Raw genomic sequence first — 14584 nt, 5'->3', positions numbered from 1 at the left:
CTCTATTAATTATTCCAGACAAAATGACACTTTACTTTGTCCAGTACCAGCAGTTCTGCAGTAACAGCAAGGCACTCCTTCACAAATCCTCCTTATTTAGTTTTCTGTGTGTAAAAATTGATTATATGTATATAATATATATAATATATATGATCAAAGGAGTTCCACAAGGTTCAGTATTAGGCCCAGTCTTGTTCTCAATTTACATTAATGATTTCCTCTTTATGTGGCACAATTCTATACTGTATGGCAACTTTTATGAAATCAGCCGTCAAATGTCTGCAGTCTTCTTTTGATTCACTCCAACTTCAACTGCAAAAGTTAGTGCTAAGTTCCAATAAAACAAAATGGATGCTGTTCACCAAGTCCACTACTACTGATTCTGCTGGTGTCCACGGCACATGCATAGAAAGAGTTCCTCAATTCAAATACCTAGGTATCTGGTTGGACTGTGTTGTAGAGAGAAATGACAATGATGACAAGGTCAATCTAACTTTCAGACATCACATCAATACAATGATCGATAAATTGAGAACGACTTGTTTTTTTGAATAGAAATAAGAATTGCTTTCCGATCTCCTACGGGAAAAGAATTGTGGAATCCTTATTTTTAAGTGTTTTAGATTATGGGGATGTTATTTATAGTAGAAAACTGCTGCCTCTGCATTGAAATCACTGGATGCTGTTTACCACTCAGCCTTAAGATTTATTACTGCTGCCCACTACAGCACCCATCATTGTGTCTTTACCAAATAGTCGGCTGGCCTTCTTTGGCTGTAAGACGACATTGCTTTTTATTCATCTATAAAGCTTTAATGCAGTTGCTTCCCCCTACATTAAATCCTTTTTAAACTCTGAACTCACATAATCTCGACACTCACTCCCAGACTCCATTGATCAGATGTGCATTTTGGAAAATTTCATTTTCTTACTGTTTACCTTATACATGGAACAAGCTGCAAAAGGACTGCACTTGGACTCTCTGCCGCTACTATGGCTGTTCAAAAGCTTCATTTCAGGCCGAGTTTTAATTGATTGTAAATGTTTTTAAGTTGATGTTGTACTCCATTTTAAATACTGTATTTATTTCTTCTATTTTATTCCTAGATTTGTATTATTTACTTGACAGCATCTTATTATTCTGTATATAACTGTTTTATTATCTGCTGCTGTTTTGTTTTGTATCTCAACACCATTGTAAAGGAGGATACCTCCACAGTGGTGTTTCGAGGTGAACTAAAGGCTGAATGAATTAACATACATGCTTTCACTAATGTGTACACAACACACACGCATATGCACACATGTTTATATCTATACCTACCACCACCTTAAAAGAAAATACAGGAGGCTGATTATTCTCCTAAAAACTCAAAATGTATTAATTATATTTGACAAGTATTGATAACAATTTGATTTTCAAGTTACAGTCCTCAAGATTTCAGTCGTGGTTGATTTATCAAAACACCAGTGGTTACTTGTGATAACAGCAAGCCCTGCTGAATACTGCATTTCCCAGAATTCTGGTGCATCTGTGTACAAACAATCTCACAATGTTTGAATAATAATAAAAAAGTAGTTCAATAATTGATGTTATTCTCATTATTCCATGAAAAACCTGGGATGGAATTCATGCTACACACTGCACAAGAAGTTTTGAAATTTTTCACACAGCAGCAGAGCACAGTAAATGTGATCACCTTGCTGGGAAGTTGCAGGTGTGAAGCCTGTCACCTGCACCCGACTGTGGCTCCTCATTTATTTCCCATTACTCACTGATCTGCTGTCCAAAAAAAAAAAAAAAAAAAGGCAGAAAATGACCACGTCTTGTTTTCTTGATGCATTTCTGATGAGCTGCCAGTACTAATCTAATTGATAAATACATTGTGTTTCCTGTTGCATCTTCACAATAAAAACCACTCCATGTTATACTTCATCAGCTCAGTGCTTCTCATGTAAAGCATCAGCAATAAATGTTGGGTTTGCATTAGCAATAACGTAAGACTGATAGCGGTGAGCTAAAATTAAAAACTGTAACGATGGAATTGAATGCTTGGATCTATTTTTGTTGATCCCTTCATGCGTAAATATGTAGGTAATTTGAATCCTGTATCAAACTGAATCAGATGTTAACTGGTTGTTTTTATTGTTGTGCAAATGTATTTGCATGGCAACGATAAAAATACATTGTGTTGGCGAGGTGGTGAGGATTCAGGAGCTCACCATCAACATTACAGTACATTGTTTCAGCCTTTAACTAGCTGGTTCAGCAGAGAAAGTGCACAGTATTTGCGCTGGAGAGGGGAGCTTTGCTTTATCTTCAGAGAGGCACCACTGATCCACAAGGTGCTCTCAGAAACCTGATAAACATGGGCTCAAATCCTCCTCAGAAAGATGGCCTCCCAGTTAGAGATTTCCAGCTCTTTCTGCATGATATCCTTCAACTCTCATGTGCTACCACAGAATTTTCCTTGTCTTTATGGTGAATAAACTAGTAGCTTGGACAGACGTCAGTCCAGAAACATGTGGCTGCATTAATAATGAAAGCCATATGGAACATCCTGTTCATTATGTTTTCAAATTCAAGCAATTTCTGATCTCAAACAGAACTGAAAAAGAAAAAATGAAGCCTGCCATAAGCCGCCATATGTCTGCAGCAGATAGTTGTCTTAGCATTTTCAGACCCGCACTGAAAATTGGACAGTACAACCTCCTTTACAAATCAGCAACATGTGAACACATCCACGCATGCAAACTTCCTCTGGGACCCCTCGTTCCACATTCCACAATAGTAAGAAAACATCACGGGAGGCCGAGGTAAAGAGGAGGTGAAGGATGTGGGAAGATTGTCAGGGCTGGGCGGGGGGTGGGGGATCATGTCGCGACACTGAAGGGGAGTGTGTGAGACAGATAAAGAGAGGATGAACATGATGAGAGGGGATAAAGCCTGGTGTCGTCCTCGGCGGTATCTCCTTCTGTCAGACAAGACGGGCTCACACGTGCACGCGCCACATGCACGTTACTCTGAAGTGTCACTTTTCTTCTCCCGTACCTCAAATCCTTTCCGCTCTTCCTGTCCTGCAACTGGGTGCCGCTGCGTTCTCTGTAGTAAATGCAACAACCCTGCAACAACAAGTCAGACACATTAATAAGTCTACAACGCGTAGGATGTTTTGAAATGCGTCATAAATATTGCAGCAGGCTTGTGTGAATAGAGATCACTGAGTTTTATTGTACCCCAGCTGACAGAGCCTTTCAGAACACCCCACTCTTTCTTCAGGATATCTGTTTATCTTCAGGGCATCTGTTTATATCTGAGAATGACTTGTTTTTGTGCTTCTTTTGGCAACCTCTCCAGTTCTTTTCTTTACAGCGCGGTGTGTACCTCAGTGACTGTGTTTTATGTGGCACATTTTTCTTGACATTTCCGTTGTTTGTAATTTGTTTGGAGTGAAGGCAAAACATCTACCCATTCTGTGTGTTTCTTCCAGTCAAGTTTGATGACTGTGTGGGCAATGAGGACTTGAAGTTTGAGGTGTCGGACCCCAGCTTCCACGTGGACGGAGATCTGAATCTGGTTCCTCAGCGAGATGTCCCGTACAGCAGTCCAGTCCTGTTCATCCACGGGCTCAGTGCACATGCACATGACATGGCACAAGTGGAAGTAACTGGACTACCGGTTCAGTCGCCACACACTCTCAGGGTTAGTAGAAATTGTCGCTGGTGTGTGTGTTTCTGTGTGTGTGCCGTGTGTGTTTTTATACCAGTTTCTTCATTTACATTTCATCAAAATTGAAAAGGCTGCACTTCATCGAGGACTGAAAAGGTTATTGTACTGTAGTTCAATCAGGAGAGACTGATAAGAAGAATGAAAGAGACTGTGAGTGAAGGTAGGTCACGAAATCTCAGGGTCCTGACATGCAGCTGAATGACAACAGAGACACATCTAAAGTTTTACAGCTTACAGATGATTGGCTAAATGTGAGCGTGTCAGGTTCAGATTGGATGAAGACAAGAATGGGGTTGTGGAGCTAAGAGATAGTGAGAAACTGTGCAGCGTGACTTAGAGTATGTGCGCACAGGAGATAGTCGACCTGACTGAACTTAGCAGTGATCAAATAATGATGCCCCTGGGTGAATGAGAGGATTCATGAGCTGTTACTCAGTTTGATCCATTCATAAATAAAGTGTAAACACAACACAATGCAGTGCCGCAGGGCTTAACGTGCTAGACTTGGCCACGGCAGTCTGGAGTCTTTTCTGGTTTCTTGGCAAACTCACGGTGACAACCTGCTGAAGTTACTGCCCCCAGTCAGAAAATAGTCTTGCCCCTTACAGCAATGTAGCACTGTATCACAGTTTTTACTGTAGAGATTAAACAAATGGTTAATAGGCGACCTTTAGAAGTGCTAGTGGTGCTGGCAGTAACTGTAGAAAAGACTCCAGCAGTGCGCTTGTTAAGGAACAAATTATTATCAACAAAACAACGGCAGGCCAGGCAGGCAGCAGGAATCAACTGTGCTGCAATAGACGTTTTCTATTGCTGTGAAAAGAAGTAAACATAACATATTGGGTGCATAGAAGTGTAATGATAGTGTAATGAAAGAGACTTTTATGTGTTTGTGTTGATGTTAAGGAAATAGTTTATGTTAAGTCAGCCATACTTGCCTGTTGCTGTCAGTTACCTGGAGGTCAATTATGCTAATATTAGTTTAGACTATATTAAGTGTTACGAATTAAGCTGTGTGGAAGTTGCCAGTTCCCGTTTCACACCCAGTGTTTTTTAAAGACAGATTTCTTCAGCTTGTGTGAAATGATCCACTGCTAATTAATGACAGTAAGCTTCTTTACCTGTTGTGCCCGTTCAATTATTTATGTGCTGTATTTCTTCTTTCTCGCATTAGTAACAAGGATGACTTGCGCTGCCAGTGGCAGGCAGATGAAAAAGACTGATGGACTGTAAGCTGTGCTGACTCTTTAAGTCTGCAGCAAAGCCACATCCAGTCTGCATGCCCTGACCCGACAAGCCATGTTGGTGAAAACCTCCTTAGCCAGCTAAATCCTCCAGTACAGTAGCTTCAGACAATGTTACCAATCTGTTCATCTAACTCTTGACAAGGAAGCAAATTATTTTACCTTCCCTCAAACTGTTTCTTTAAATGAGGATACAAGGTGGAGATTTTGGTGTGGACAGCTTGCTTGGAGATGTAAAAACAGTGACACTGTGTGTCAATTACAAAACATTCATACAATAGTGATTGTAATTTCTAATTAAAAGCATTAAAAAGCGAATTCATTAAATGTTAAGAGATATCTGGTGTCAGTCATATTCATGCATGTTGCTGATTAATTTGAATCCCAATTTAAATATGAGGCATGCTCATGCAACCTTAATTATCATCAATTAACATAATTGCACCACCTCAGAGATGCCTTATTAGGCAGTTGGGAAACACCCACACCCATAATTACTGAGACCACATGGACCTATTACAGAAAGTGAAAAATAATTTCAGTGATGCAGAAAAAGTCTTCTCTTTTTAACAAGCAGATGCATTACAGCCTTTGTAAAAGATGACATGGAGAGAAAGCACAGACGAGGTGATTGATGTTACATCCACATCTGAGAAGTTAAAAGACAGAGTTTTGATTTGCTGACGAGGACCATGTGAATGACCAGCTGCTGCTGTGCTCTGCCATCACCGGAAATGTGTCAGCTTCTACCACTGTTGCGGATGGGAACAGCCACTGAGCTCAGCACTAAACCTGTCTGCAGGCCCTTGGATTGAAGCTTTGATAATAATAATTAGATTTAATAATTAGATTATTGATCCAAATTACTGACATTAAACAATGTTTGCCCCTTGAAAGGATGCAAAAGGCCTGTGAAGGTGTCCGCTGTGGGTTTCACAAATGCTTTACAGATACTCTGAATCAGTTTAGTGCAGTTTTTCTTGAATACAGGGATGCATCGGACCCACTTAAACTTTTATGAGTACTCTCTTGCCATTGTCATTTAATCATTATTCATGCATGAGGTCACATGGAGGGGAAAAGGAAAGAACGGGGGAACATAAACAGCTGTTATGTTTATGCACCAGGATTTGGTGTATAAAAAATGATGCTGGCCAGTTCCAATTATGTGGGTATGTGGCCAGTAAGCCCGCACCCCAAAACTGAGCTTTGTTTTGCTGCAAATGTGTCCTTTTGTTTGTGTAATCTACAGAAATTTGCTTCTGTAGCCAGCAAATTGACTGCCTTTCAAAACCTACTCCTAAATAAACACCATTGTCCCTCATTCATATCCTCTTTATACTGAACCTCAGCTCCTGCCCTGTTTAGTCCAAATACACTAAGTTGATTAGGAGAAGTTTCCAGGGACTGCAGGTACAGTCGGTGCTCCCTTCATTCTCTCAGAGATCATCTGTCTTCCTGCTGCAGCGCTCAGAGTCCTGCTGCTACCAGGCCTCCAGCCCTCAGCTTACTGAACGTCTCCGTCCCTTTCAGTGTGATGTAGCTCTCATCTGTTTGTGCCTCACCATCATTTATTTGGTTAGCTAGTCCGTGGGTGTTACCTTGGCAAGTCGTTGAGGATGTAAGTGAATTAGTCTTTTGGCAAGTTATGTGTGGGAGTTTTTTGTGACTCGTGACCATATGGTCTGTCTTCTGTGTGAATGAATGTGTGTGTCTCTATACTCGTAAATACTCACATTGTGGGGACTTGAGGCAACAAAGGATGCGTCCCCATAATGCAAACCATTACATTTTAGGGTCAAGGCTTGTGTTAAGGTTAGGGTCAGGGTTACATCAGGTGGAGGGTAACACTTAATACTAAGATGTGGTTATGATTAAGTCTCCAGGCAATTAATGTAAGTCTATGTCATATCCCCAAAATGTGTGTCCTGTATAGCAATTTTCTTTTATTCATGTGAGAGCTCTGCGGTGAGGTTAACATCTGTGCTTTTAAGTTAAATGCCTTCAAATCTGGCACACACAGTCACGTTCCCCTCAGGATGAATCATAGCAACTGTGATCCTTGATGCCACGATGAGGTTGACATTTGACATGGTCCAGTGCTTTGATTTATGACCAAATGCCAGAAAAACTGATAGCTGGCTAATGATAGCTCTGTGTGTATTCCAAAATAGCTAATGTTAGCATTCTAATTTGATAAACTACGGTGGCCGTCATGGTAAACACTGCACGTGCGTGGCATCAGCATGTTTGCATTGTCATCATGAGCTCGGGTGCATGCTGACATTAGCATTTAGCTCAAAACACCGTGCCAACATACAGTCTCACGGATAAGCTAGCGCGGTTGTGAACTCTTGGTCTTGTTATTGTTTATTGTATACAACTGTTAAGCTTTTAGAAATGTAGTTACATACTGAGGGGAAATCTGGTTTTCTTGTCCATCACTTCTATGGATTGCATTGTACTGACTGAAGTGATTGTTCAGGTCTGGGAATGCAGTGGAGGCTTGTGGGAAAAACAAAAATACTAAGCATAAATGGTTTGAAGATCAGGCAAATTGTAAACAACATTCAGTGTTATTATTAATAAGGAAAGATTGACTTGTGTTGTATTTAGCTGGACGCGTCCTTTAAGAGGTCGTACAACATATAGGACAGCAAAAGTCCACAGCAGTTTTCACTAGCTTGTCTTTTGTCTTTCCTTCAGTTCCTGCTGTTTGATGCCATCATGCTGAATGAGAGCAGCTTCATTTCTCAGAATGAAGTATTTAGTCATTCCTGTGGACACATATGTTGACGTCTCTGTCTATTGTAAAATAGATTGACTCCACTGTTAATTGCAGAGTATCCACAGTCACAAAGTGCTTTAATTAGGTAAAGGGTAGAGAGAGAGAGAGAGAGAGAGAGAGAGATGAAAAGATTATTGGGCAGAGAGGAAGACATCCTAAAGCTAACATATGAGAGAGGGAGAGTCCTCTCGTGAGGCAGGGTGGTGAAAAACTCTCATTATTTCACTATCAATTAATCTGCTGTGGCTCCTCGAGCTCTGGGACTCATATCATCAGGAAATCTATTGTCCCTTCCTCTGTCCACATCCTGCAGTCCCCCCCACGCTGCGCCTCTGCACTGTCTCAAGTGGCCCATCAAACACGAGTTCAGCGTGGCAGCAGCTTCTTAAGAATCTGAACTTGTTCCATGTTTTAAAGCTTGTTTCAATAAGCCGGAGGTTTGAGTGGTGGAATGATTCTGCTGGCTGCGCTGCGATGCCGAGCTTTAAATCTCCAGTCTGAGATAGCCCTCATGATAGTCCGGCTGCCTTGATGCCTCCTGTTTTTCAATTATCCTAGTGCAGAGCAAGATTCCTGTTGAGATTGTGTTTTAGCAATAAATGTCTTTGTTATGCTCTTGTCAAAGTTAGATTTTGTATTCACCCAAACCTCCCTTTGTTTTCTCTAACACAGAACGGAAACATTCCATGGTGAATTTATTGGCATAACTAATGGTATTGTAGCAGAAAATATTGGCTGGTGATAAGCGCTGCGAGCGGAGGTGGAGAGAATCTGTTTTTAATTCCTCAGCACGAGCTGTTAGTTTGCTGTACCACAAGCCCGCAGGCAGAGAAGAGGCTGATGAATGATTCCTATTATGAGCAAAACTCTGAATTCAAAGAATAATCTATTTGCAGCCGATCAATATGTGAATTAATGGAAGAATGAATTTCAATTTAACAAATGCACGCTCCAAGACATGAGCTTTTTTTGTGTGTATTATTCTGTGTTGTTTTGGTTGTGTTGTGCAGAACAACAGCTATGCAGAACATTTGCTTACCTTCAGGGGGCATTTTCAGGCACCATTCAAATGCAACAGCTGATAAGATGCAAAATAATCTGAGTCCAAAAGCCTATTTATTCTGCTTTTGTTATGTTTCATCCATTTTCACGTACTGAATGAAATGTAATATTGCATCCTGAGCAAAATCCTCATCCTGCAATGGCAAATAGATTTTCTCTAACCCGGCTTTCAGTGTTCAGTTCGGCTTCCTGGGGATGACTAAGATGTGACATCTTGCAGCCACAGCACAGCTTCTCACATTATACAACACAACACAAATAATCCTCCCCTCTGTGTCTCCTTCCCACTCACACTATCTCTCCTTAGCTTGCTCTTTAGCTGTCATTTGTTAATTCTGTTTACTGCCTTTGTTCATTGTCTTTTTTTTTTACACTGCTTCCTCCTAACCCTCCATCTTGTGCTGAAATGATTCAATATATATGCTCACTTACTTTTTTTTTTTCTAGCTTTTATGCGTGGGAGTGAATACTGGAGAGTAAAAACCAACAGGCTTATGTCATGTTAATGTAGAGCAGCACAACAAATCATCACCTTCAGAATTAAAAAGACAAAAAAGATGTGGTAATTGAAAAAGGTGTTGTCTCACATCAGGTGAAATACTGAAGCAGAAGAATACAACATAACACATATGGTAAAGATATTTATATGAGGATGTGCAAGACATACAAAACACATTCAGTACATTGGCACTGATGGGAACTGCATTTTGATAAGTGTTAATGGTGGTTGATTATCATGACTGAAAAAGACAACCAATATGCTTATAGTTTGTTTGTTTGTTTGTTTAACCTCTTCAGTACCAGGCCTATTTTGTCTGCCTCCTATCCGAAATGACCTACCCAAAATAAATAGAGTATATCTTCACAACTACAAGGGCTGTATGAATAATCTTGGTCTCAAAAGAAAGCTAAGACCTGTGAGATTACTACAGAAGTATCAGAATCAAGATATGTGTTACTGTGTCAGAATAAATTCATCTGGAACACAGTAGAATTTTTTACTTTTTATCTCCGCCTAAAAGCAAAACATTATTTTGAGTGAAAACCACCTTTAAATCATGTGATAAAGACCAAATTATTCTATGAATTAGTAAAGTAATATCGGATGAGTAACTGTGCAAGAGTACATGCCCAAATAATGAACCTGAGCAGTTTTACGGAGGTTTTCCCACAGGCGGGGGGCGGGGCTTGTGGACAGGCAAGCCAGGCAGTTGCTTGGAGCCCCCGGCCACTAGGGGGGGCCGGACCACTTATGTACAACAATGATTATTGATAGGCCTTGGCTTTCAGGGACCTCTGTTGGTTCCTGGACCTCACTTTGAGAACCATTAATCAATTTTTTCAGTATTCATCTCAAATGTCCCAGAAATTGTGCAAATTTTTGCGGCATGCACGGGTGGGGTGGGGGCCCCAGGGATTTGTTCAGGTTCCCATTTGGCTCATAGGATTCTTAAAGGTCAAGGATATAAGAAGAATTGTTACATTTTTGGAATAAATCCTAAAGTTAGGTGGCAACTGAAGCTAAAATTAGATTATTAAAATGACGCTCAGGTCTCTTAGATTTAGTTAAAAGCCTCTCTTCTGGGTGCTGTACCTTCTGCAGATGAGAGAAACTCTGACGGTGACAGAAGTCAAGGAAAACATGGATCATCGCATGGGTGACTTTTTCAGGTCAGCAGGGGATAACAAAGAAATTATTTTAGAAGTGGATTCAAGAAGAAGAAACAGGGAATGTTTCTTGGTAGTCAAAACAGCTCGTGCATTATTCCTGTAGGGTGAAAACTGCACTGGTGGGGGCTGGTAAGGAGAACGTGGAGACTCAAGCGAGACTTTCTTGCCCAATTCACACAAACTGACACGTTAGAGATGTACATTTTTCCTATAAGAAGGCTGATGATTTCAGTAGCATGAATTGCACGATGGCATTGAATAGAACTTTCATGTGCTCTAATGCATGAACCATTGAATATGAAGACAGTTTAGAGGGAAAAAAACTCTTACTTTTCATAATGTTTGTGAAATTAGTTTGCATTTAGGTCTAAATGGGGAAGTATTGAATGGCTTCATTTTACATTGAGCTTGTTTTGAAACACTTACGTCTGTTTTATTGTCAGTGCACACTCCACACCACTATCTGCGGGTGAGATTGTATACATCACTTTGGCACAGCGTTAATTAATTCTGCTAATTGAATATTTGAAAGAAGCATTAGTCATCAGCGTCTTGCTATATTCCATTTCACTAAGATGAAAAGTGTTTATACTTTGCTGATTACACTTTAACAAAGTGTGAAACATTGTGCTGTCAACACCCACATTTTGGGACATGTTACTGTGTAAATGTGTGGTTTTAGACGTAAAGTAAGAGAGCTTAACTGTGCATCAAGAGCACTGACTGATTGCCTGACCTGGCTGCATATCCAAAAGTTTATTCCACTCAGAATAGCTGTACATCCCTGTCACCAGTGGGCGATGCTGGCCTTGATATTATCCATTTCTCACCAGGTCTGCAACACATTGTCACAAATGAGTAATGACACGTCTCAATATAGCATTGAGAGTGAAAATGGCAGAATAGACAAGGACGTGACTTTACTGCCACAGTAACTCTGCGCTCAGATGACAGATGACGAAGACTCCATCTTTCTCTCCCTCACACACAAGGGAACACACACAGGCCCCATGCACACACACTGTAGTACAGTATACATACATGTTCACACTATAAACATTGTCGTTGTTGCTCTTGACTACATATTCAGATTTTCACTTCAGGACACATTCAACTCAGCACACTGCGATGCCCTAATGATCGTTTGAGAGACAGAGACAGAGGAAGAGAGAAGCAAATGCATTAAGGCTAGATCAGGGTTGATGGTGCTGCAGTAATTTATGAACAGGACACATTAAAGATTCATGGCTTCCTTCTCTGACGGTGTCACCAAGCTGTAAGAACACTATTCATCACACATGCAGACTGCAAAGAGAGACCGTGTGAAGAAAAGCTGTTGCTTGGTGAGAGGAGAGAACGAGGGAGAGGTGCAAAGTGGCACGGAAAAAGATAAAGGGGAAGAAAGTAGGTCTGCAAGTTATCTTTTGCAGAAAACCCTGTGGCGAGCCATCCACAAATAGCTGGACAAACATCTGTATCCAGCTAAACGTGCTCGTTAGTGCGTCTCGCCACCCTGATCCGCCTGCAGAACATTGATAGGTTTTAAAGCACCGTCACTCCCTTTCCATATCCACTGTATTTCAGCCCAGTGAAGACGTGGATTTGACAGCATGGTCTGGCTTAGCCCTAACCTCTGTCACCAGTCTCCACATCCAGACACTAAAATTACCTCATGGTGCCTGTTTGCCTCCCAGCTCTTCTCCCTCTCCTTTACAAATATCACACAGCTGAGACCTGTGCATGATGGGATTGACGCACTCATCCCTGGACTTCAGATTGAAGCTGGATTTTTATAGCGGCCCTTAAAAGTCCATCAACTCGCTTGTGAACCGGTCACATACATATACACACACCACTGACTGTGCTCTTGAGACACCAAATAGGTCATATAATCACACAGTTTTTTGTTTTTTTTTGTGCAGTAGTCTGTTTAACTGTTTCAGGTCCAGTTTTAGATTTCTGTCTTTGACATTATTGGGAAGGTCATCCCCCAGTGGGTTCGATAAGAGTGGCCATTTCAGAGACTGCTCTACGTGTCTGTGGTTTGTTCTGGTCGGCTTGTGTTTATGATTACTGTTTCTGTGTTCTCCCTGACCTTTGTAGTTTGGAGGGGTGGACGAACAAAGCGGTTAGTGGTGTGAGTGTTTGCTGTTGCCCTCTCTGTCTGAGCGTCGGCACTGTGCGCTCTAAACAAATGGCTCAGTTTTTCCCCTCTTACCTGTTCTCTTTCCGTCATTCTGACAGGGGTGATAGTGGTGCCAGAGTCCCTGTCAGCCAAGAACAGCAGTGAGAACAGTAAACACGCAAACAGCCCCTGCGTATACTCAGACAAACACACACACAGCCACAGTGCACATTGTCAATAAAGTGTTGCAAAGTAGGCTATATGAAGGACAAAAGAGGCTATTTGCATTGCAAATGAAACACAAAAACCTCAGGTTGGCATTTTCCCTTTCATATTGAAACTGCATTGTTATTTTAACCAGGGCTCAACAGCTTTGCTTGTTTCTGTGTCGTGTCTTTCACTGTCATTGTTCACATCAGATTAGTGCACACATTCAGTCATCTTTCTTCTGTCAAAAATGTGTTTGTTTGTTTGTTTTTTCAAAGCTTTTTGTCATCAAGGCAGCAAAAAGAAAAGCAGCTCTTTAGGAAAAATATGTGAAATGCTCCTTTTCTGCAAAGTGCCAGCAGGGACGTGTGGGTGTCTGTGTTTGACTGCTAGCAGCTGGCAGGATGAGCCCCAGCAGGGAACAGACACACAAGTACACAAACTCACTCAGGAAACTGTAGCTTATGAGCTTTGTGCAGTGTGTTGTTAGCAAGGTAATGAATGGTAAGTACTGCATTAGCATCTGAACGGCCTGAAATGATATTTGAAAGTTTTTAAGATCACTTAAGCATTTATTAGCTAACAAGGTAAGTGGTTAATTAAGAGAATTAGCTATGAACCTATTAGCTATTACCTGGAGTTAGAAATGCATTTTCCCTGTATGTTTGTTTGGCCGCTGCTTCAGCAGAGCAGGACATAACAGGCACATGTTCATTTAGAGAGGAAGACTTTCACTAATGTGGTTGTTATTGAGGTCTGTGACTCTTAGCAGTCATAGCAGGCAGCTGTCTGGCTCAGTATGACCATCTGCCTGTGATAGAGTGCTGGCATTACTGCGTCATGTAAAGATTTGATCGGCTGTATGAAAACTGTATAAAACTGGGAGATACAGCTGGGTCACTCCTGCCAACACTGGGATTTCCTGACGCCTCGCTCTACGCTGTCCCACAACCCTTACTACTGTTCGCATCCCTCTTGCATTTAGACAAGACGACAACAGTGAATGCTAAAATCACCACTAGACAACTTTGAAATATCAGAGCAACAAGGATGGAGTTAGCTTGTTCCTATATTAAGTGACTACAGCTAGGTGGTCAAAATCAGATCCCTGGTTGAAAGTGAAATGTTGTGCTTTATATAAATGACAACTCAAAAGGCTAAATAAATTCAGCACTTAGTTTATTTCTATATGTACAGATCACTTCTTGCCTCTTGGGTGTGTTAATGCTTGGCAGATTTGTTGCTTTCCCTCCATGTGACACATTAAAATTCATGTGGCATACAGTATTTGACTTCATTAAGTAGAGGTAAGCCTCCTCCCATTTGATGAATTCGTGCACAAACGTTTAGACTTTTGACTAAAGTTAATCTTTTCTTCTTCTTGTTGTGACAGAATTTTAAGGTCAGTGATTGGATTTTTCTTAATGAAATGTACCTTGGCAGATGAAGTTAACTTCTCCCTTGAGGTTTTTTATGTACACAAGCTTGTACCTTCAGCTTTTTATCGAAAAGAACCAGACATTTTCCGAAGCAGTTCTTAATACGTTGCATTGATGATTAAACCAGGAGAGTTTCATGCTGATCTGAGCTGTAGACGTGCTCTTACTGTGAGTCGCATAGCATTATCCATGGGAAAAATGAGTGGCACTTTTACTTCAGGAACCACGGGCACCTGAAACATTCCCCATGCTGTGTTCTTGTTTGGGGTGAAGGATGGACTCTACAAGCAAGCTTTGTGCTATTAGTGAGTTTTCTGC

At 41.1% G+C, this 14584-nt stretch overlaps 1 protein-coding gene across 1 annotated transcript in view; it reads left to right on the top strand.

The window, feature by feature from the left end:
* cdh13 (cadherin 13, H-cadherin (heart)) overlaps nt 1–14584 on the top strand; it is a 244259-nt gene that overhangs the window by 26826 nt on the left and 202849 nt on the right. The window contains exon 3 of the mRNA XM_070971981.1: nt 3492–3703. Within this exon, the coding sequence (XP_070828082.1) occupies nt 3492–3703 (212 nt within the window). The remainder of the gene's footprint in view (nt 1–3491; nt 3704–14584) is intronic.

The sequence above is a fragment of the Chaetodon trifascialis genome, chromosome 10 (assembly GCF_039877785.1).
Source record: "Chaetodon trifascialis isolate fChaTrf1 chromosome 10, fChaTrf1.hap1, whole genome shotgun sequence".
In the NCBI taxonomy this organism is placed as follows: domain Eukaryota; kingdom Metazoa; phylum Chordata; class Actinopteri; order Chaetodontiformes; family Chaetodontidae; genus Chaetodon; species Chaetodon trifascialis.
This window is presented reverse-complemented; position numbering and strand designations above follow the sequence as displayed.